Consider the following 21,449-nt stretch of genomic DNA (forward strand, 5'->3'; position numbering starts at 1 on the left):
CTCCTAGCTATTCCTTCTCCTTTTTTTTTTCCTCTCTCTCTCTCTCTTTGAATGTGTGCATGTTTTTCTATATTGGTTTGTTATTGTGTTGATTCTTGTTTCATTGGGTATGTTGGAACATGGCTGGCTGGGGATGGGGGGGGTTGAAGGGAGAGGTCCCTCTTTGCAATATTTCAGGTCTCATCAGAGCCTGATGCGTTAGATCTCGTTTGGTACAGTTGGGACCTCGCCTGTTTGTGGGGTTTGGGATACTTGCCCCTCTCTTATGTTCCCTATTGTTGTTTTCTCCTTTAACATGACTGTATACCAGCTGCCTGTTCTCGCTGTGTCTACCTTTATACTTTACTGTGCTGGGAAGCGGGCTTCGGGGGATTGACTATTGTTTTGCGTTTCCATATGTGACTTTTTATTTGCTCTTCTTGGGAGGGGTGGGAAGGTTATTGCATTGGGATTTATGGCTGTATACTGCAAAACTCTTGAACATTTACTGTTACTTTATTGTATTCTTTGATGATTTCTCCGATTGTTCAATAAAAAAATTGTTTTCTTCTAGAATGAGAGGAGTGGGTGGAAATGCATACAAAAATTTGCGTGTTCAATCCAGTAGAAATGCATCCACCTCTGGACAGAGAGGTGAGTAAAATCTGAAACAAAATTGGGGCAACTTGTTGTCGTGGGGAGATGCAAATAAATCCACTTGAGGAGTGCTCCATTGAGAAAAGATGGGTTGGAGAGCTGCAGAATTGATCATCCATTCGCGAGGTTGAGGAATTCTGTTGAGCTTGTCCGGTAAGTAATTCTGTTGCCCCTGAATATAGACTGCTTTGAGATAAATATTTCGAGCAGTCACCCAAAGCCAGATTTTCTGAACTTCCTGAGAAAGGAGGAGATCCTGTGCCTCCTTGCTTGTTTATATAGTACATGGCTACCTGATTGTCCGTGCGAAGCAAGAGGACTTGGTTGGATAGATGTTGGAAAGCTTTGAGGGCATAATAAGTCGCTCTGAGTTCTAGAAGATTTATATGAAACTTCTGACCTTGAGTCTGAAGACCATATAGATGTGCCCCCCAGGCATAAATGGACACATCCATGGTCAAAACTCTTTGATGAGGAGGTGTGTGAAACAGAAGATCTCTGAAGCAGCAGTCCTCCCACGCGGGAGTAACTTCTCCACTGCAGAAGAGGAGACGTTTTCGAGTTCTTAAAGGGATATCCTTCTGCAGTTCGCAGGTAATGGAAATCAAGAGCTCAAGTATGGACTCTTGTGTATCAGCAACAGAATTCTTATTCAAATATAAAAAGAAATGAAGATGAAATACAAATAACTTTTTTTTGAAGCAATGAAAACAGTAAAGCTGTCATCAAAACAAACTGCACAAGCTTCATCCAGTAGTAATTGTGGTGATGAATACAACTTCTGTTTTCAGAATGTTGATGGCAGTGGCAAAAGCGATGATGCTACTGAATTAGACCCATTTCCAAATGACAATTCTCATGAAGTAATGTGTATCACAGTTTCCTCATATCAAGGCACTGTTTGTGAAGTATAACTCAGTTTTGGCTTCAAGTGCTCCTGTTGAAATGCTTTTCAGCATGGGCAGACAAATTATGACTCCAAGAAGATGCAGAATGACAGACAAACATTTTGAAATGCAACTGCTCCTTTGATGTAATAGGAACTGTTATACTTCAAAAACAGTGCTTTGATACAAAGAACACTGTCATTGGACCTATTTCTAAATGCCACGTCAAAAACTGTCATTCTGATTGAACACATTTTTGTTTCTTTGCTGGTACTGATGCTGGAAGAAGGCTCTGATGGGTGCTGCCATACTAAGGTCTACTGAATATAGATAATGTTTGATTGATTTTTGCACTGCTCATATGCTAGCTATTTTCATGTTTTTTTCCTTATTTAAATCTATCTCTAATTGTACTGGAACCCTATATTTGAGGACTTAAGCATTTTCTGTTTAGACATTTTCTATGATAATGGATGAACTTCCAATTGTTTGAATTAATTTTACGTAATGTTGAAACAACTGTTTATATCCAAGAATTAAAAAGTAACTACAAGTAACATATTACGTTCACAGTAACTTAACATTACTTTTATTAAACTAGTAACTAATAACAAAATATATTTCTTTTTCCTTGAAGTACCAGTAACTAGTAACTTTAATATATTACTTTTACAAAGTAACTTGCCCAGCATTGTTCTGACAACACTAGTAGCATTATAATCAGTAGCATCAGATGCAAAGCCAGGAGGACAATAAGCCTCACAATCTTCCTGATTTAATTAGGTGATCTTTTGGAGTGTAGCCTGAGAAAAAAAAATTAGTGGTGTATTTGGAGTTTTTCAATCTTTTTTTTTATGGTGGTGAGGTATAGTATCAGGCAGTGGATAGCCACCAGATGGTTCTGTGTTTAATATAGTAAAGGGGATGGGACTTGATATTGCTTTTTTTCTTTGTGGTTTGTACCTGGGGCAATGAAGTGTTAAGTGACTTGCCCAGAGTCACAAGAAATTGAAGTGGAAATTGCACTCACAACCTCAGTGTGCTGAGGCAGCTGCTCTAACCACTAGGCCATTCCTCCACTATTGGACAAATGGGAGTGGAAACTGGGATACCAGTAGATTCTTTTATTAGGAGTGAGGATGCTGAATTATTCTATTTTTTTTCACTTGGGAGAAAACAAAAAATTGGAGGGAAGGCACCTAACATTACAGTTGGAGAGAATGGCTAGACAGATTTAAGCCTACTTTTTGCAGTACTTAAGATATGTTTGGCCAAATTTAGCTGATTAGTGTTTAATATTGTGTTAAACAGTTAATGTTATTGCCTTTTCCTAGCACCCTCTGTCTTAGCCCTGTTTCTGAATGGCTAATTCTGTATGCATTGCAATTGATGGTGGCAGTAGTGATGAGAAAGGGTAGGAATTTCTCTCTCTCTAGATTTATATGGATTAAAGACAAATTTGAAAGTACATGCATTGGCTGAAATTTGGCATCTACACAGCTTTTATCATCTATTGCAGTGATTCTTAACCCTGTCTTGGGAGACCCCCAGACAGTCAGGTTTTCAGGATATCCCTAATGAATATGTATGAGAGAGAGGTTTGCATATAATGGAGGAGACAGGCATGCAAATGTCTTATGCGTATTCATTAGGGATATTCTGAAAATCCGAAAAGTTGAGGGTCCCCAAGGACAGGGCTGAGAACCACTGATCTATATGAAGGATGAAAGAAGATCCTATAATTCAATGATACAGGAGTTCAGGAGCCTATAAACTCAAAGCCACAAAGCTACAAATAGAAAGGATTGGTCAGCTATTATTTCGCTATTCTATTCCACACCAGTCTTTATATCCTCAAATTGAGATGGCTAGATGTACAATGAATCTAGCAATATAAAGAAAGCATGGTAACAATTATAAAGGATTTTTAAGTGGATAGGCAGTAGTAAAAAGCATGGATTTTGTTCTTTAGAAATTGACATATGAGGACCTGAATTGGTATACAGTATACTTATTTGTTTTCAAACACAAATGACAACCTTAAGAACACAGTTGCTGTTCACAAGTAGGTTCCCTGGTTTAATGTCTCGATGTAAAATGCCAGCTGAATGGAGATATTTCAGACCTGAAATATTAATGTGAAAAACAAAACAAATGTTAATAGCAAACGCCTAATACTTTGTAATTTAGAGATGCAGTCACCTTGAAATCAGTTGATAAATATCTTCTTGATAAGTAATCAATTAAGAAATAACAACATTTTTGGTAAAGAAAGAGGAACCGTATTAAAGAAGGTAGGTACATTGGCTATAGAAAGTCTACCCCTCCCCTTCAGTAGCATAAATTCTGTTAAAATGGCCCAGTATAGGGAAGAAAGGGAACTGCATGAAATTGCTCCAAAATCTTCTGAAGTAGATGACTCTCACTCTAGAGGCCTTTCCAGAATTGTTGCTAGAGGCCCATATTTTGAACTTCTGATATAATGGCCAATCAGGGACTTCCTTAGACTCCTCCCTAAGGGAGGAGCCCGAGGCGCCTGAACCAATCAGGGCCTTAGGCCCCTCCCTGTGCATCAGATTATGCATCAGGGCGTGGGCTAAGGCCGTCCCTGCCACGCAGGAGGCTGAAGGCGGGACTGAGCACCCCTTCTGCTTTCAATTTTTCAAGGTACCGTGAGCAGGAGGGGGCATCCTCTGGCAGGAGGGAGTAGGCATCCCTCCTGCCATTTGTTTTCGGGGGTGGGAGGAAGGGTCACCAATGGCAGGAGGGAGTTGGCGTGTTCGGTGGGCTGGCCGGCGAGCAGGCGGGGGGGGGGGGGGGTGTTTGGCGGACGGGGGTGTTCGGCTGGCTGGGGAAGAGGGGACCGAGGGCGGGACCGGGCATCTCTCCTGCCATTTGTAGGTCACAGGGGTGGTGGGGGGGTGTTTGACAGGTCTATGCTTGTCTTTTATTCATTTTTTTACGGGGCAGATATTTTGCGTGTATAACACATGCAAAATATCTGTGCCATGGAAAAAAATGAATTAAAAAAAGACAGGCAGACCTGTCAAAAAACTGAGTTTTAGGATAGTAAAATCCGATTCAAAATAGCCAAGCAATTGTTAGTGAATCAGTTGCTTGGCTATGTTGCATGGGGTTTTACTAATTTGCATGGTTTGGGTTGGATCGGATAGGAGATTGATCGGGCAGCAGTTTAGTGAATCTGGGCGGAGTATGATCGCAAAACCAGTTTAGTGAATCTAAGTCATAATCTCTTTTTCCAGCGCAATAGGTGTGTCATTCTGCACAAGCAGGACGTACAAACGCAGTCCCAGAAATCTAGGGCGGGCTGACTGTGCCGTCCCATAACACTGAAGACCCAAAGGCAGAGTGCTGTCTTGCTGCAACGTCCACCCAGTAAAACTTTGCAAATGTGCGTAGAATGAACCAAGTCGCAGCTCTACAAATCTCCTCTGGAGAGACTACTCTAGCCTCTGCCCATGCCAAAGCTACACTTCTAGTTGAATACGCCTTAGACGACTAGGAGTCTGTTTCCTACAGAGAATGAGGGCTTACGGATCCAGCACAAACAGATGGTCAGAAAGTTTAAAGCCATTGGTGACCTCTAGATATCGAAAAAGCACTCTTATGATATACAACTCCTTCAAAATGCAGCCCTGCTTTTTTAGAACTTGTAGGCTAGAAGACAGGTAAACACACCTCTTGATTAAAATGAAATTGATGCAGTATACAAACCTAATGATTAGATTAGATTAGAAATGCCAAAACCACCTTCGGAAGAAAAGAAGGAACAATGCGTAAGTCTCTGAAACCTTAAGGAAAGGCTTTCTACAAGAAAAGAGCCTAGAGCTCCAAGACTCATCACGCTGAGGTTGCCAATACCAGAAAAACGTCTTTAACGTTAAGTCCAAGAGGGATGCTTCTTCCAGTGGCTCGGAGCTTTGGTGAAGACTTACAGACCACGTTAAGGTCCCATGAAGGGAACAGTGTCTTGATCTGTGGTGTGTTGTGGAGGACACCCTTCAGAAATCTGGTAATGTTTGGATGAGATGCCAGTGTAGGTCTATGGCCCCGAGCTCTGAAACAAGAGAACCCAGTGACTTGGATCTGAAATGAAACCATAGTGAGGCCCTTGTCAAGGCTTGCTTGGAGAAAGGCTAGCACTACCAAAACTGGAGCTGAAAATGGCTCCATATGTTCTTGGGTACACCAATGCTGGAAAGTTTTCTAAGCTTTAGGATAGGCAGAGACTACAGTAGACATCTTAGACTTGAGGAGGGTGGCAATGGAACCTCTGAAAACCATTTGTGCTCTAATGCTTTGTGCTCAAAAGCCATGCTGTAAGAGCAATCCAGATCCTCCATGCATACTAGACCCTTTGCCTATACCCCCCCCTGCCGATGTCATCCACCGAAGCTCCTCCTTAAAAGGGAGGGGCCAACAGAACTCGGTTAAGCAGGCTTGGGCAGGCAAGCAGGAGTCAGGAAACGAGAAGGAGAGAAAATCAGAGAAGAGAACAGGAGAGGGGAAGAGCAAAAAAAGGCAGAAGAGAGCAAGGGGCATCGGTGAGAGGTAGCTCCGCCCACCCCGGCATCATCCACTGGAGCTCCTCCTTAAAAGGGGGAGGACCAACAGAGCTCAGCCGTTCGGCACGTGTTGAAGCTGAGCGTTAAAGGCGCTCGCCTTAGCGGAGCGCCTTTGCACAGGGCCATAAGAAGGGACGAGCAAAGAAGAAACACTAAGGAAGGACACCTACACAGGCAAGTACCACAAGGGCAACAGGACAAACAGTAGATAAACAAACACAGTAGTAGCAGAGGATAATCACAGCAGACACAGAGGACACACACAAGCAACAGGGGTAGCAGGTTTAAAATCAAGAAAAGGACTTCACAGTAACACAGAGGACGCTACACAGATTCCTACACAAGGAGAAGCCACTTCAGATGACAGACCGGCAAGCGGACAGCAATGGATGCAGCAGACAGAAGCAGGATGTTGAACTACCCAGTTTTCTGCATTGTTTGCCATATGTATGACTACTTCCCCTCTGGGAGGCGGTTTTATTTATGCACTCGATGCCAGGAACTGGAGGGCCTGAAGAAGCAAGTCAGACTCCTGGAGAGCAGAATACTGGAACTATAAGCACTTCGAGCAGTGGAAGAGGAGGACAGAGACGCAGAAAATGTAATGACAGAGGAAACAGTTGAGGAAGAAGTCAGGGAGTTAGAGAAGTTCATCGAACAGGCATACAGGGAGGCAGTGGAAAATCACCAACAACAGTGGAGCTGCCAAGATACACCTACAGTGAGCGAGGACCAAGATACACCTATAGTGAGTGAGGACCACCTGGAGAACAACTACAAGGAAGACGAGTCTGGTGCAAGCCAACACCAGGATGAGGGAAGATGGAAGTGCACAGAGGACACGGACCTGTGGCTAGAGAGGCAAGAGAAGACAGCAATCGTTGTGGGGTACTCCATCATCAGACAAGTCGACAGCCACATAGCGGGAGGAAGACAGGATCGGCTGGTGACCTGTCTACCGGGAGCAAAGGTAGAAGATATAGTGAGCTGCATTGACAGAATCATCAACAGTGTGGAACAGGAAGATACGGCGGTGGTGATCCACATGACGACAAACAACGTGAGCAACAGAACTACAGCAGGGAAGGACTAGTTCCGGATGCCAGGAGGGAAGCTGAGGACCAGAACACCGAGGGTAGCGTTCTCGGAGATCCTGCCGGTAACCAGAGCCAACGAGAAGAGGCAGACGGAGCTGCAAGCAGTCAACGCATGGATGCGGCGCTGGTGTGAGGAAGAAGGATTCCACTTTGTGCGCAACTGGACAACGTTCTAGGGGAAGAGCAAGCTACTCAGAAAGAATGGATTCCACCTCAGCGGAGACGAAACGAGGCTACTTGCAAGCAACATTAAGAGAGAAATTGACAAGTTTTTAAACTTGGAAGAAAGGAAAAGCTGACATTCGACCAAGAGTCGATGGTTCAGAAACCGGTATGCTCAGAGGATAACGTGCAGGAAGATAGCGGGAAAGATTCACAGGATCATAGGCAAGACAAAAATCCTGACGGATCGAAAGGGACACAAAAGGGAAGGAAATGCAAGAAAGTAACAGGCTGCATACTCAAGTGTATGTACACGAACGCAAGGAGCCTAAGGAATAAGATCAGGGAATTGGAAGCTATGGCACAAAAAGATAACCTTGACATCATCGGTATCACGGAAACATGGTGGAATGAGGAAAACATCTGGGACACTGTGCTACCAGGATACCGCAGAGACAGAGTGGGTCAAAAAGGTGGGGGTATTGCCCTATATGTCAAATAGGGAATTGAGTCTACCGGAGAGAACACGCCAGAAATGAAAAATAAGGTAGAGTCTTTATGGGTCAAAATTCCAGGAATAAATGAAACAGAAATCAAGATCGGCATCTACTACCGACCCCCAGGGCAGTCCAAAGAAATTGTTGGCGAAATGACAGAAAAGATTAAACGCAACTGCAAGGGAGGCAACACAGTTATCATGGGTGACTTCAATTATCCGGGGGATAGACTGGAACCTAGGCACCTCCAGCTGCAGTGGGGAGACCAAGTTCCTGGATGCTGTAGGCGATTGCTTTCTGGAACAACTTGGCAAAGAAAATACGAGAGGAAATACAATTCTTTACTTAATTCTAAATGTGCAAGGTGTAGAAGTAGAAGGGACGCTGAAAAGCAGTGATCACAATATGATCCGCTTCAACCTGGACATACGGGCAAAACTTCGATCCAGAACGAATGCCATGGCACTGAACTTCCGAAAAGGGAATTACGAAGGGATAAGACTCATTGGTGGGGAAGAAGATTAAGATTAAGAAGAGGAAAAGTTTATGGCCGTTAAGAAGGGATATTATATAAAATTTATGGAAGTTTGGGAACCATTAACTAAATATTGTAAAGATTGATTTATTTGTATAACTGAGAAAAACATGCACATCCAGGGAGGGAGTATGTTTTGGCATTTGTTAAGAAGTATAAAAAATTAATCACCTCGCTCATCGTACCAATTTCCAGGTCGTTTATAAACATGTTGAAGAGCACGTGTCCAAGCACCGAACCCTGCGGCACTCTACTCGTGACGCTTTTCTAGTTCGAATATTGTCTATTTACCCCCATTTTCTGTTTCCTATCCACCAACCAGTTTTTTATCCAAATGAGTATGTCACCCTCGATTCCATGGCTCGCAATTTTTCGTAGTAGTCATTCATGCGGGACCTTGTCGAACGCCTTCTGAAAATCCAGATATACAATGTCGACTGACTCACCCTTGTCTATCTGCCTGTTTACTCCCTCAAAGAAGTGCAATCGTTGGAGTCTTTCTTTTGCCTGATAAAGTATATGGAGTGTCTCCCTGAGCCCAATTCTTTGGGCAGCACAGGTTCTATGGCCTGAATATCTAGTAACCTTCTCACAGTGACCTGCACCTTGATTGCCTTTTCTGGGTGCTCTGTGGGAGAGTCCACAAGCCTATCCATTAGAGGCCGGGTAAATTCGTTTGTAACCAGACTGAATGATGTCCAGCACCCAACAGTCACACAAAATGTGAATATGCAGAAATGCAGCGAGTTTGCCCCCTATATGAAGAGGTGCCTCCCTTGGCCTGGCTTCATTGCAATTTCTTGATAGGTGGAGCAGCATGGAAAGCAGAGGCCTAGTTATGCCTGGATGCAGAAAACCTTTGCCTGTAGCCCTGGAAGAATCTCTGTGACGTGGAACTGGAATACTGGCGAAAGCTCCTGGAGCCACGAAAATTACAGTGTCCTGAGCCTTTAGAGGTTCTGGGTCTCCTAATAGGTAGGGTCTTGGGGTGACAGTACACCACACAATTCATAAGATCATCCAGGCTTTTACCAAATAACAGTTGTCTCTTAAAAGGGAGTCTGGCAAGAGTAGCTGTAGAGGTGGAATCACTGGCCCATTGTCTGATCCAGAGCATTCTATGAGCAGAAATTGAATAAGCCGACGTTGTACCCAAGACACGTATAATGTCATATAGGGCATCAGCTACATAGTAACATATAGTAACTTAGTAAATGACGCTGCCAAGATTTTCGTGCCTGAACTCGCTAAAAAAAAAAAAAAAAGCCTACTAAGGTTAAAAAAAAAATTGGCAAATTTAGGATTTTTCAGGTGATGGAACACATGGAAACATGCAGAAACCAACAAAAAACTGTTTTTCAGATCCCCCACCCCGATTCACCTCATAAGTTGTAACAGCCTTACTCACTGTGATCTGTGCTGCAGCCTGCTTCGGCTCTTTACAGTAGCTGGAAAGAAGAATCATCACTATCTTGTGCTGGAAATGCCTCTTCAATGCTGATCTTCTGTGTGCCAGTCAGACATGGTGCCTGACTGTACCCTCACCCCCAAGTCCCAATGAATGCACTATCAGAAGGCGGAGGCAAAAAAAATGCAGCTAGCACCCTGCGAGACACTGTTGAGCCTCCTACTGATGCACTAGAACCCCTGCTAAGCAGTAGGTGAGGGATTAAAAGTGGGTACGGCCCCAAGCTCCCAAAATACTTGTGCAGGCTGGCTAACAGGCTGCAGCTGTCAGCAGCAGACCTCAGTCTGCTTTTTCTCTATGCAGGCTGAGCTGATACCAAGTTGAAAGCTCTGAGCACTGAAAACACTGAATAAAATAAAAAAAAGGGAGAGCAGAACAGAAACATTTCTTCTGGCTCATGTGCAGAAGGGAAAAACCACAGGTGGCAGTAGAGCTCCCAGTGAAGTAGTAGGATCATAGAAAAAAATCCAAAGTAGATTCCTTCTGCATATGGCTCACGGCCATGGGGAGATAACACATTTGTCCAGAATGACACACCAATTGCACTGAAAAGATTAGTCTAATATTAACAAATTTAGGTGTGCAAAGTTGGTGGAATCCTATCCTAAAATCACAGTTGCTACCAACATGCTCCCACCAAGTACTGACTTAGAGGTGGGGAGTCTTACTCAAATATTGTATTTCAATTTTGTTTTGGGGGGTATTTGCTGTTCCCAGTAAAACACTCTCTACTCTGAAATGTCTGGAATATAGTAGTGCTGTTGAGTGGAAGAAACATTATAATTTGAATGTATGTAAGTTCAACACACTGACAAAATAAAGTGTCAAAAATGTTCAAGATTTAAATTTTTATAGCCATTATACTGTACTGAAATTATTTGATACAAATTATGTTCATATTAAGTTTATTTGTTTATTGTAACTGCCCCTCCCCCCCAAGTTTTCTAGTGACAGTAAGATAATAAGAAAGAATAGTCTTCTGATATATTTATTTCCAATTATATATCCCATACTCCTGTGGATGACTGTAAGAATATTTTTGACTACGATAAAGTTTGCTGTTTATTCATATTACCGTTCCCCTTAACTGTATCCATTACATCCTGTTTGTCTGTCTTGCATGTTTAGATTGTAAGCTCTTTCGAGCAGGGACTGTTTTCTTACTCTTTGTGACTCTGTGCAGCGCTGTGTGTGTCTGGTAGCGCTATAGAAATAATTCATAGTAGTAGTAGAGGAGATCTGCTCCAGAGATACTGATGAATATCTCAGGAAAGCAGAGCTTAGTTTTGGTGCTTTTAGAGTGGCAAAGCAGCTGTAAACCAGTTCTGCAGAAACTCTTTTTAGGATTTTGTATAGAATATTTTCACAAACCAAGGCCCCCTTTAACAAAGGTGATAATCTCTCTGACACCCATAGTGGGCGTTGGAGCGTTTGCCACACGGCAGTCGCTACTGTGCCTTCGTAAAAAAAAGGGGGGGAGGGGACACAAGTGTATGTGACAGAAAGCACTTTTAAATTACGTCCCAACACAAAAAACACTAAACCCTGAAAGACTTGGAGATTAACAGCTTCTCAAAAATATTTTAGTCTTATGATATTTGTGCCCTGATCCGCAAAACCATCTGTAAATTCAATTTATTCATAACAGTTTTTAGTTGATGGTTTAAATGTAACCTGTACGACATTAGTTGTTCTTCATTCTAATGATTACTTGTATGGCAGGAATATTGTTTTCTTTGGTCAAGAATGCAAGAAATTTCTTGCCTTCCCCTTAAGCTTTCATTAATTTTAAACTCAATCATATCTAAACTTGTGACATCTGTTTTCTTTTGCCAACAAGACAAACCAAACACACATATGGTGACATCGCACGCTGATAGGACAGAATTCCTCTCCCAGCAGTTGAGCACAGAACGCTCAAGGGACTGAAGCGTGAGTATTAAGATGGGAGCTAAATATCGCCGCTTATTGTACTGAAATGGATGCAGATGAGGTCAGTTAGTATTCCTTCCAATGTTCAGATGGTTTTCAGGAGATCTCTTGTCGATTTGTCAAATTAAACTGTGGGGTTTGCCCTCTTTTGCAAATGAAAGGAAGCATGTGCAGGTATTAAGTGCACCTGTTGTTAAACGCTTAAATATGAGCTTTTCAAAATTTTAACTGCAAGCAATTTTTGAAAGTGAAATCTAGGTTATTGTTTAGATACCACTACAAAATCTCTTGCACTGTGTACCTTTGCTTGTTTATTGTCATTTTCCTTCAATAAAGAGATTTAACAAAAAATATATAAAAGGTGTAGAAGAACAGAGCCGATGTATGCTTACACTTCTGGGCACACATGGCTGTGCTTATTGCTAAACCTTTGTACATAGAAACATAACAGAAGATAAAGGCCAAATGGCCCATCCACAGCATCCACTAATCTCCTCCTCTCCCTATAGGCTAAGACTCTTTACACCTGCATTGTGAGGTCATAGAGCATTATGGTTATAAAAACATACTGGCAGATAAAGGCCAAATGACCCATCCAGTCTGCCCATCCGCTGTAACCATTATCTCTTCCTCTAAGACAGGGGTCTTCAAAGTCCCTCCTTGAGGGCCGCAATCCAGTCGGGTTTTTAGGATTTCCCTAATGAATATGCATTGAAAGCAGTGCATGCACATAGATCCCATGCATATTCATTGGGGAAATCCTGAAAACCCGACTGGATTGCGGCCCTCGAGGAGGAAATTTGAAGACCCCTGCTCTAAGAGATCCTATGTGCCAATCCCAGGCTTTCTTGAAATCAGACAGTCTCTGTTCTCCACCACCTCTACCGGGAGACTGTTCCATGCATCTTCCACCCTTTCTGTTAAAAATGTATTTCCTTAGATTACTCCTGAGCCTATCACCTAACTTCCTATGCCCTCTCATTTAGGAGCTTCCTTTCAATTGAGAGAGACTTGTCTCATGAATATTTATGCCACGTAGCTATTTAAATATCAATATCATATCTCCCCTTTCCTCCTAAGAATACATATTGAGATATTTAAGTCTATCTGCCTTATGATGTAGGCCAGGGGGTCTCCAAAGTACGGCCCGTGATATGATTTTATCCGGCCTGCGGAAGAATTGTGCAGAAATGCCAGCACCCAATGTCTACCCGCCCATATCCCAGAATTATTGTAGGTATCCCCTCACTGCCCAATCATTTGCGCAGTGAATCCGAAAAGCACAGTTACTTACCGTAACAGGTGTTATCCAGGGACAGCAGGCATATATTCTCACATGTGGGTGACGTCATCTACGGAGCCCCAGCGCGGACAGCTTTTCAAGCAAACTTGATTGAAGTTTCAAGTTTGCTACACTGCACCACGCATGTGCATGCCTTCTTGCCCACTAGAGGGCGCATCCCCACCTCGTGGTCTTCAGTTCCATAACCAGCAAAGAAGCCATCCCCGGGGAGGAGGGCGGGTTGTGAGAATATATGCCTGCTGTCCCTGGATAACACCTGTTACGGTAAGTAACTGTGCTTTATCCCAGGACAAGCAGGCATGATATTCTCACATGTGGGTGACCTCCAAGCCAACCAAAAAAGGGCAGGTGGGAGGATGGCAATTTAGGAAAACAGGTTACGTAACACCGACTGGCCAAACCGGCCGTCACTTCTGGACAAAGTGTCCAGACAGTAGTGGGAGGTGAACGTATGAACCGAAGACCAAGTGGCAGCCTTGCATATGTCCTCAACAGGAGTAGACCGGATGAAAGCAACAGAAGCTGCCATAACCCGGACCTTATGCCCCGTGACTCGACCATGGAGCGGAAGACCAGCCTGAGCGTAGCAAAAAGAAATACAAGCAGCCAACCAGTTGGACAAGGTGCGCTTGGAAACAGGATGTCCCAATCGATTAGGATCAAAGGACAAAAACAATTGAGGAACCTTCCGATGAGACTTGGTACGTTGGAGATAAAATGCCAACGCCCTCTTACAGTCAAGCGTGTGAAGTGCCGCCTCACAAGGATGGGAGTGGGGCTTCGGGAAGAACACCGGAAGAACAATGGACTGATTGAGGTGGAAATCAGACACAACCTTAGGCAAAAATTTAGGATGGGTGCGAAGAACCACCTTGTCATGATGAAACACCGTAAAAGGTGGATCCGCAACCAAAGCCTGCAGCTCACTAATCCGACGAGTGGACGTGAGCGCAATCAAAAAGACCACCTTCCAAGTGAGAAACTTAAGAAGAGATTTGTCGATAGGCTCAAAAGGAGGCTTCATCAGTTGAGCTAGGACTACATTAAGATCCCAAACAACAGGAGGAGGTTTCAGAGGAGGATGAACATTCACGAGACCCTTCGTGAAACGCGCAACCAGAGGATGAAGAGAAAGAGATCGACCCTCTAGAGGGCGATGAAAGGCCGCAATGGCACTGAGATGCACCCGAATGGAAGTCGTCTTCAGTCCAGACTTAGACAGATGCAACAAATATTCCAGCACCGAAGACACTGGGACCGAACTCGGGTCCAAACAGTTCGAGGAACACCAAGAAGAAAATCTGGTCCACTTCTGGGAATAGCAAAGCCTAGTTGAGACCTTACGCGAGGCTTCCAGAACCTCCCTCACAGACTGAGAAATAGGAATCGAAGTCAAAGGGAAAGGAACCAAGCGGTCAGATGTAAAGACTGAAGATTGGGATGCAACAGCGAACCCCGACTCTGAGACAGCAGAGAGGGAAAAACAGGCAGAAGCAGAGGCTCCCTGACACTGAGTTGAAGGAGTAGGGAGAACCAATGTTGACGAGGCCAACGAGGCGCAATGAGAATCATAGTGGCTCTGGTCGATTTGAGATGCACCAGCGTCCTCATGATCAGAGGAAAAGGAGGAAACGCATAAAGGAACCTCCCTCCCCAGTCGAGAAGAAAGGCATCGGCCTCGAGACGGTCCGGGGAGTACATCCGGTCGAAGACCTCGTGCAGAACTCAGGAGTTCAACGACCACTCGTGCGGCTGGAGAAGACGACTGAGTTTGTCCGCTAGGCAATTCTTCTCTCTCTGGATGTAAACCGCACGTAGGAAGATGTTCTGGGAAACCGCCCATTCCCAAAGGCGCAGGGCTTCCTGGCACAGGGGCCAAGAACCCGTTCCCCCTTGTTTGTTCACATAATACATTGCCACCTGGTTGTCCGTTCGCACGAGGACTACCTGATCGTGGAGCAGGTGGCAGAACGCTCGCGCCGCCAGAAAAATGGCACGAAGCTCCAACACATTGATGTGACAAAGGCGGTCCTCTGCCGACCATAGACCCTGGGTCCGCAGACCGTCGAGATGAGCCCCCCATGCGTACTCCGAGGAGTCCGTGGTCAGGACCTTGCGGTGCGGAGGAACGAGAAAGAGCAAACCCCCTGAAAGATTGGAAGAGTTTGTCCACCAACGGAGCGAGCGTCTCAAAGAAGGAGTCACCGTTATCGGACAAGAGACTGGATCGCAATCCTGCCGCCACTGAGAGGCCAAGGTCCACTGAGGAAGCCTCAGATGCAACCGGGCGAACGGAGTGACGTGGACCGTCGATGCCATGTGGCCCAGAAGCATCATCATGCGCTGAGCCGATACTGCGGGCAGCAGAGAAACCTGGTGACTCAACCGAAGCAGAGCCTCCAACCGAGGAGGAGGGAGGAACGAACGGAGGCGAACCGTGTCCAGCACGGCTCCGATAAACTGAAGGGATTGAGCCGGGCACAACTGAGATTTGGGGAAGTTCACTTCGAACCCCAGACGTTGAAGGAAGATGATAGTCTGTCGGGTCGCTGAGATAACCCCCTCCCTGGTCGGGGCCTTGATCAGCCAATCGTCCAGGTAGGGAAAGACCTGTAGCCCCCGAGATCACAGGGCTGCAGCGACTACCACCATACACTTCGTGAAGACTCGAGGGGACGAAGCCAGTCCGAAGGGGAGGACCCGATATTGGAGGTGCAACTCCCCCACCTGAAACCGTAGGAATTTGCGGAAGGCGGGATGCACCGGAACATGAGTATATGCTTCCTTCAAGTCTAGGGAGCACATCCAGTCCCCTTCCTCCAACAGAGGGTACAAAACCGGAAGCGATAACATACGGAACTTCTCCCGGACCAGGAATTTGTTGAGCTTTCTGAGGTCTAAAATGGGGCGTAAGTCCCCGGTCTTCTTCGGGACCAAAAAGTAACGGGAGTAAAACCCCCGCCCCCGCTGGTTGGGGGGTACAGGTTCCACCGCCCGAAGGCTCAACAAGGCCCTGGCTTCCGCGAGGAGAAGAGGAAGCTGGGTCCGGTCGCATGGGCAAGCTCCCGGCGGATGATCCGGCGGCGTAGCTGAGAAATTTAGAGAGTAGCCCTCGGAGATAATCCGGAGCACCCAAGCATCTGATGTGATCCCGGTCCAGGCCGGATAAAAGGCCCGGAGCCGACCCCCGATAGGAAGGGGGTCCGGCGAGAGTGCGGAGGTGGCCCGCCCCAATCCGCACATCACGTCAAAAAGACGGCGCCAGCTTGGACGCCCCCGGCGCCTGAGGTTTTTGTTGGGCTCCTCTCCCCTGTTGTGGCGGGTGCCTCGGCGGGGGCCTAGAGAAGGCCGGTGTGGACTTCTGCGGGTATCTTCTCGGGGGAGGCCTGAATGGTTTCTGCGGCGGAGCCCGAGGTTTAGGACAGACCAAGGAGGCAAGGGAGCGCTCCTGTTCCGACAAACGTTTGGTCGCCGCCTCCAGGGACTCATCAAATAATTCTGAGCCAACACAGGGTAGATTGGCCAGACGTTCCTGCAAGTTAGGGTCCATATCAAGTGTACAGAGCCATGCCAGCCGGCGCATTGCCACTGCAAAGGCGGATACCCTCGAGGCCAATTCAAATGCGTCATAAACTGCGTGGAACAGGTACAGACGCAACTGAGAAAGGTTGGACATGAACGTGGCAAAACCCTCCTTATGGGAATCCGGCATGACCCCTTGATAGCGAGGCAAGTCTTTGACCATGCTTCGAAGATAGGAGGAAAACGTAAAGGCATAATTGAGGACCCTGGTAGCCATCAACGAATTGGAATAGAGGCGACGACCAAACTTGTCCAGGGTCCGCCCTTCCCGTCCGGGCGGGACCGCCGCCGAGACCTTGGAGGGCTGCGATTTTTTGAGCGCCGACTCCACGAGCAACGACTGGTGAGACAGTTGTGCTTTCTCGAAGCCCTTACATGGGATGGTCCGGTACTTGGACTCCATCTTAGATGGCACCGCTGTGACTGTAAGAGGGGAATCCAGATTTCTCAGGAAGGTCTGGTGAAGGACCTTTTTGAGAGGCAGACGAGGAGTTTCTCTCGGGGGATTGGGCAAGTCTTGCTCCTCCAAAAACTCCTTCGTATACTGAGACCCAACAAGTAAGTCCAGGTCCAAAGCACGTGCCATATCCTGCACGAAGTTCGAGAAGGAAGAGGGCCTGGAAGGTGGGGAAGGAGTACGGGAAGTCCTTCCCGCCGAGCAGAAGGGGGAAGCCTTGCGGGAATACCGAGGCTCCCTACCAGACCCCGATCCCCAAGAGGCCACACCCTGCGACCTCGAAGGGGGTGGGGACCGCCTATGCCCCGAGGAGCCCTTGGGGGAAGTCCCCGGGGTACGAGGCACCGAGGCACGCCCCCTCCGTCTCGGCGAGGAGTCTCTCGAACCCCGTCCAACGGAGGACCGGAAAAGCCTCGGATTGTCAAGGCGGAGCTCCGAGACACGCAACGTCTCAACTCCACTCGGCGAGGAGCGACCGCGTCTCCGAGGAGAACCCCGAGAACGCTTGGGCTTCCTCGGCCGACGCCTCGCCCGAGGCCGACCCGAGGGCGAGGAGCCCCGGGAGGATCTCGAGGAAGAGGACGTGGAAGAGATCCTCCTAACCCGACGCACCTTGTCCCGAGGCCGTACACTTCTCTCAGGTTGGTCAACCGAGGTTGAGGTCGAGGGCAAGGTCGGGGTCGAGGTTGGAAGCACCCCGGGGGCCGAATCCGAGGGCACCGAGACCGAGGCCGCCGACGCCGGGGCAGTCGAGGCCAGAGCAGTCGAGGCAGAGGCCTGCTGCAGGTGTTCAAGGGCCCCGGACAGCTCCGAGGTAATGAGGGCTCGGAGCAAGTCCTGGAAGGCCGGAATCCCCATCATGGCCGGTAGGTCTGGGGCCGGGGGGTGCTCCCTGGAGGGCGACCTCGGTCTCGAGTATTCCCTCGGGGCACCAGGCGTCGACACTCGGGGCGGGGCCGAAGACGACCCCCCCATTGTTGAGAAGCCCGAGGATGGCTTCTTCGCTGACCCTGGAGTCGAGGACGGAAGCGAGGACTTACCCGAGGCAGGCTTGGTCGAGGTGGCAGGCTTCGAGGAAGTCGAGGGTCGCTGCGAGGTCGAGGGTCCCGAGGCCGAGGCCGAAGTCGAGGCCTTCCCCGCCGCGGGGTCCACAGAGAAGAGCTCCGCCATCCGGGCACGGCGTCAGCGGAGCGCTCTGGATTGAAAAGTGAAGCACCTCTCACAGGAGTCAGTAGGGTGCTCCGGACCTAAGCAAATCAAGCACCACCGGTGCGGATCGGTAATTGACAGCAACCGATCACACCAGGTGCATTTTTTAAAGCCCGTCAAGGGACGGGACATGAAAATGAAAAGGGGCCGAGAACGAACGACGTCCCGCGGCCGCGGCTCCCGGGAGCCCCCGGAGCCGAACGGAAGAAATAAAACTTCTTTTTTTCTTTTTTTTTGACGATAAACGACGGACTAAGAAGGAAAAACAACAAATAAAGCACAGCAACCGAGCTAAATAACCCAGACGCGGTGTCAGAAGGCAGAAAAATAGGAGCTCAATTTCCACAGGGCTTCTGGCTCCGCGGAAAAAAATGAACTGAGGACCACGAGGTGGGGATGCGCCCTCTAGTGGGCAAGAAGGCATGCACATGCGTGGTGCAGTGTAGCAAACTTGAAACTTCAATCAAGTTTGCTTGAAAAGCTGTCCGCGCTGGGGCTCCGTAGATGACGTCACCCACATGTGAGAATATCATGCCTGCTTGTCCTGGGATAATAAAACAATTCAAATCAAAATTAAAAACATTTTTGTTCCAGGATGCCTTTGGACAATAACTGTCCTCTTAAGGACAAAAATAAATTTTATCACCTTTTACCCTGGCCTAACCTATTGTATTTTACTTCTTTGTTTTGCTTTTTTTTCACGATTGTAGTTCTTCCCTTTCTTTCTTAATGTTTGAAGTAAGTCCATATGTCTTATGTGTTTTATTAAGCCACTTTGGTTTTGTCTAGTATCCCTGATTTTTAAACTATTTTTATGTAAATTTTATATTGTACACCGCTTAGAAACCTGATTAAGCGGTCTAAAATTTTTTTTAATAAACTTGATCATGTTTCTAAAAACAATGAGTGAAAAAGATTTGAATTTAAAGAAAATAAACTGGAGCAGAAAAGACAAGTTTCTACTGTCTTGCTCGTAGGAAGACAACTGGGGAGTTGAAGGACAGCCCAGAGGTAAGAGAGGAAGTATGCAAATGAAGCTCCCTACAAGAGTTCTCATGAGAAGGGACTGACTACCTGAAAGGTCAGGAATGGACATACAGTGTTCCCCCAGTCGTTTGCGGTCCCGGTCATTCGCGGTATTTTCCAACCACGAGATGCCGACAAGGAGAGGACAGCTGGAGAGAGCAGCCGGATCGCCGGCGAGTGCAGGAAATCACTTGCTGTATGCTCCAACCGCCTCTTCTTGCACTAAGTTGAGCCTTATCCAATCAGGAGCTGCTCTCTCCTGCCTCTCACGCTGCCCTCTCCAGTCTCCCACATGAAAAACTGTATTCGCGGTTTTTCAAGATTCGCGGGGGTTCCTGGAACAGAACCCCCGTGAATATCGGAGGAGTACTGTACTAGAATGGCTCTTTAACATAGATAGGCTACATCATCAGTACTTTTAAAATTAGTCTGAAACCCTACTAAATATCCTAGTATTCTTTAAAATAATATTAAAAGATCTCTAATGATAAAATAAAGAAGGTTGTTTAGAAGTTTTATCAGATAAATTAAGAATTCAGTTCAAGTTTCTTAAGTCATTTTTATTATGTAACCACTGCTTGGGTTAAGAAAATTTTTATTAAAAAATAATCATCTACAACCTGGAGTTCAAAAAGCAGGCAAATATGCAACCAGGAGTCTCATTTTCACAAGTGGCTTTGCATAGTTAAAGAAAATTATACTCACCTTGCAATATTTCAAAAGTATGCATAACAAGTGGCAATTTCTATCATACTCAACAATGAGACATTGCCTTTCTTTTTAAAATTCTCCCAGCTCATTTGCAATTAATCAGCTTTAGTGAAAGTAACCTGCTAATAACAGTGTCATAGATTCTCTCACAAACAGTTGCAACATATCTGATCTGTGTTGGCACAAATTTCACACATGGCATCATAAACATATTTGCATACAATAGATATACAGTATAGAAAGATAAGAAATGTATAATTTATGCATAAGAGGTATCACTACCCAACACGTCTCCTCCAGTCATTCTATCTATTGCTCCAATGGTACTTCTTATAACAAAAACGTTAGTTTTATTAAAGGGGATGGAGTTTACTTTTTAAAATTACCATTAGACCTTCCTGACCTACTGTTCTCTCCCATAGTAAGGTCTAGCTGATTGTTATTAAGAGTTATTTATTTTTAATATAACTACATAAAACTAAGATCACACAACAGACACTACTGGCAGCTTAATTCCTCTAAAATAGGCCTCTGGTTATAAAGTCTGTCAAAATGAGATCTTTCAATTGTTTCAGGTAATTTACAGTCTAATAATTCTTTTCTCTCTTTTTTGGTCACTGGAAAATAAAAATGAATTAGGATGATTCTTGCAGAAGCAATAATCATTAGCTATTGAGCTTTGCTGTGAATTGCAGTTGTTTTTCTTAGTCAGACAGCTACTTTAACGTTCCAGCATTTCTGGTGGTCACATTGTGATTAAGGGTGAAATATGCTACAGAGCTTCTGAATAATGAAAGGTTAGGTTCTTACCTGGATAATCTTGTTTGCATTAATATACACAGGAGTCCGTACATTAGGTGATCAATCTATGCTCACAAGCCACTTACAGAAGGGTAACAGTCACATCTTTCAGCTCCTCCTCCTTCACCAGTGGAGTATAGTTCCCTCTTCAGTTTGTAACAAAGTAATCAAGCTCCACTGTAACAGAAGAGAAGGAGGGGCACGAGGAACTTCCTGGGAAATAACATACATTTCTGTTCTGCTCAGTAACTCATGAAAAAGAACAATTACTAGCATGAACTTGCAACATAGGTATATAAATGAACCAACCTGCTGTGTGCATCTAGTAAGTTAATCATAATGTTCATCCAATTAACAGGAGATCTCCAGTTCCAACCATAGAGTTGTCCGAGGCAGAAAGCAGGTGAATTGCAAAATGCATGGGGCAGCTTGTTTGGACTCCTGTGTATATTAACAGAAACAAGATTATCCAGGTAAGAACCTAAACTTTCATTCTGTTACATATACACAGGAGTCTGAACTACTACTACAGTACTATTAATTATCTCTGTAGCACTACC

General features: G+C 45.7%; 1 protein-coding gene across 5 annotated transcripts in view; it reads right to left on the reverse strand.

Annotated features, from left to right (window-relative positions):
* NLK (nemo like kinase) overlaps positions 1–21,449 on the reverse strand; it is a 157,508-nt gene that overhangs the window by 81,983 nt on the left and 54,076 nt on the right. For all 5 annotated transcript variants that reach the window (XM_033921619.1, XM_033921622.1, XM_033921623.1 and 2 more), the window contains exon 5: positions 3,563–3,648. In XM_033921619.1, the coding sequence (XP_033777510.1) occupies positions 3,563–3,648 (86 nt within the window). The remainder of the gene's footprint in view (positions 1–3,562; positions 3,649–21,449) is intronic.

Source organism: Geotrypetes seraphini, chromosome 15, assembly GCF_902459505.1.
Source record: "Geotrypetes seraphini chromosome 15, aGeoSer1.1, whole genome shotgun sequence".
NCBI classification, from domain to species: Eukaryota; Metazoa; Chordata; class Amphibia; order Gymnophiona; family Dermophiidae; genus Geotrypetes; species Geotrypetes seraphini.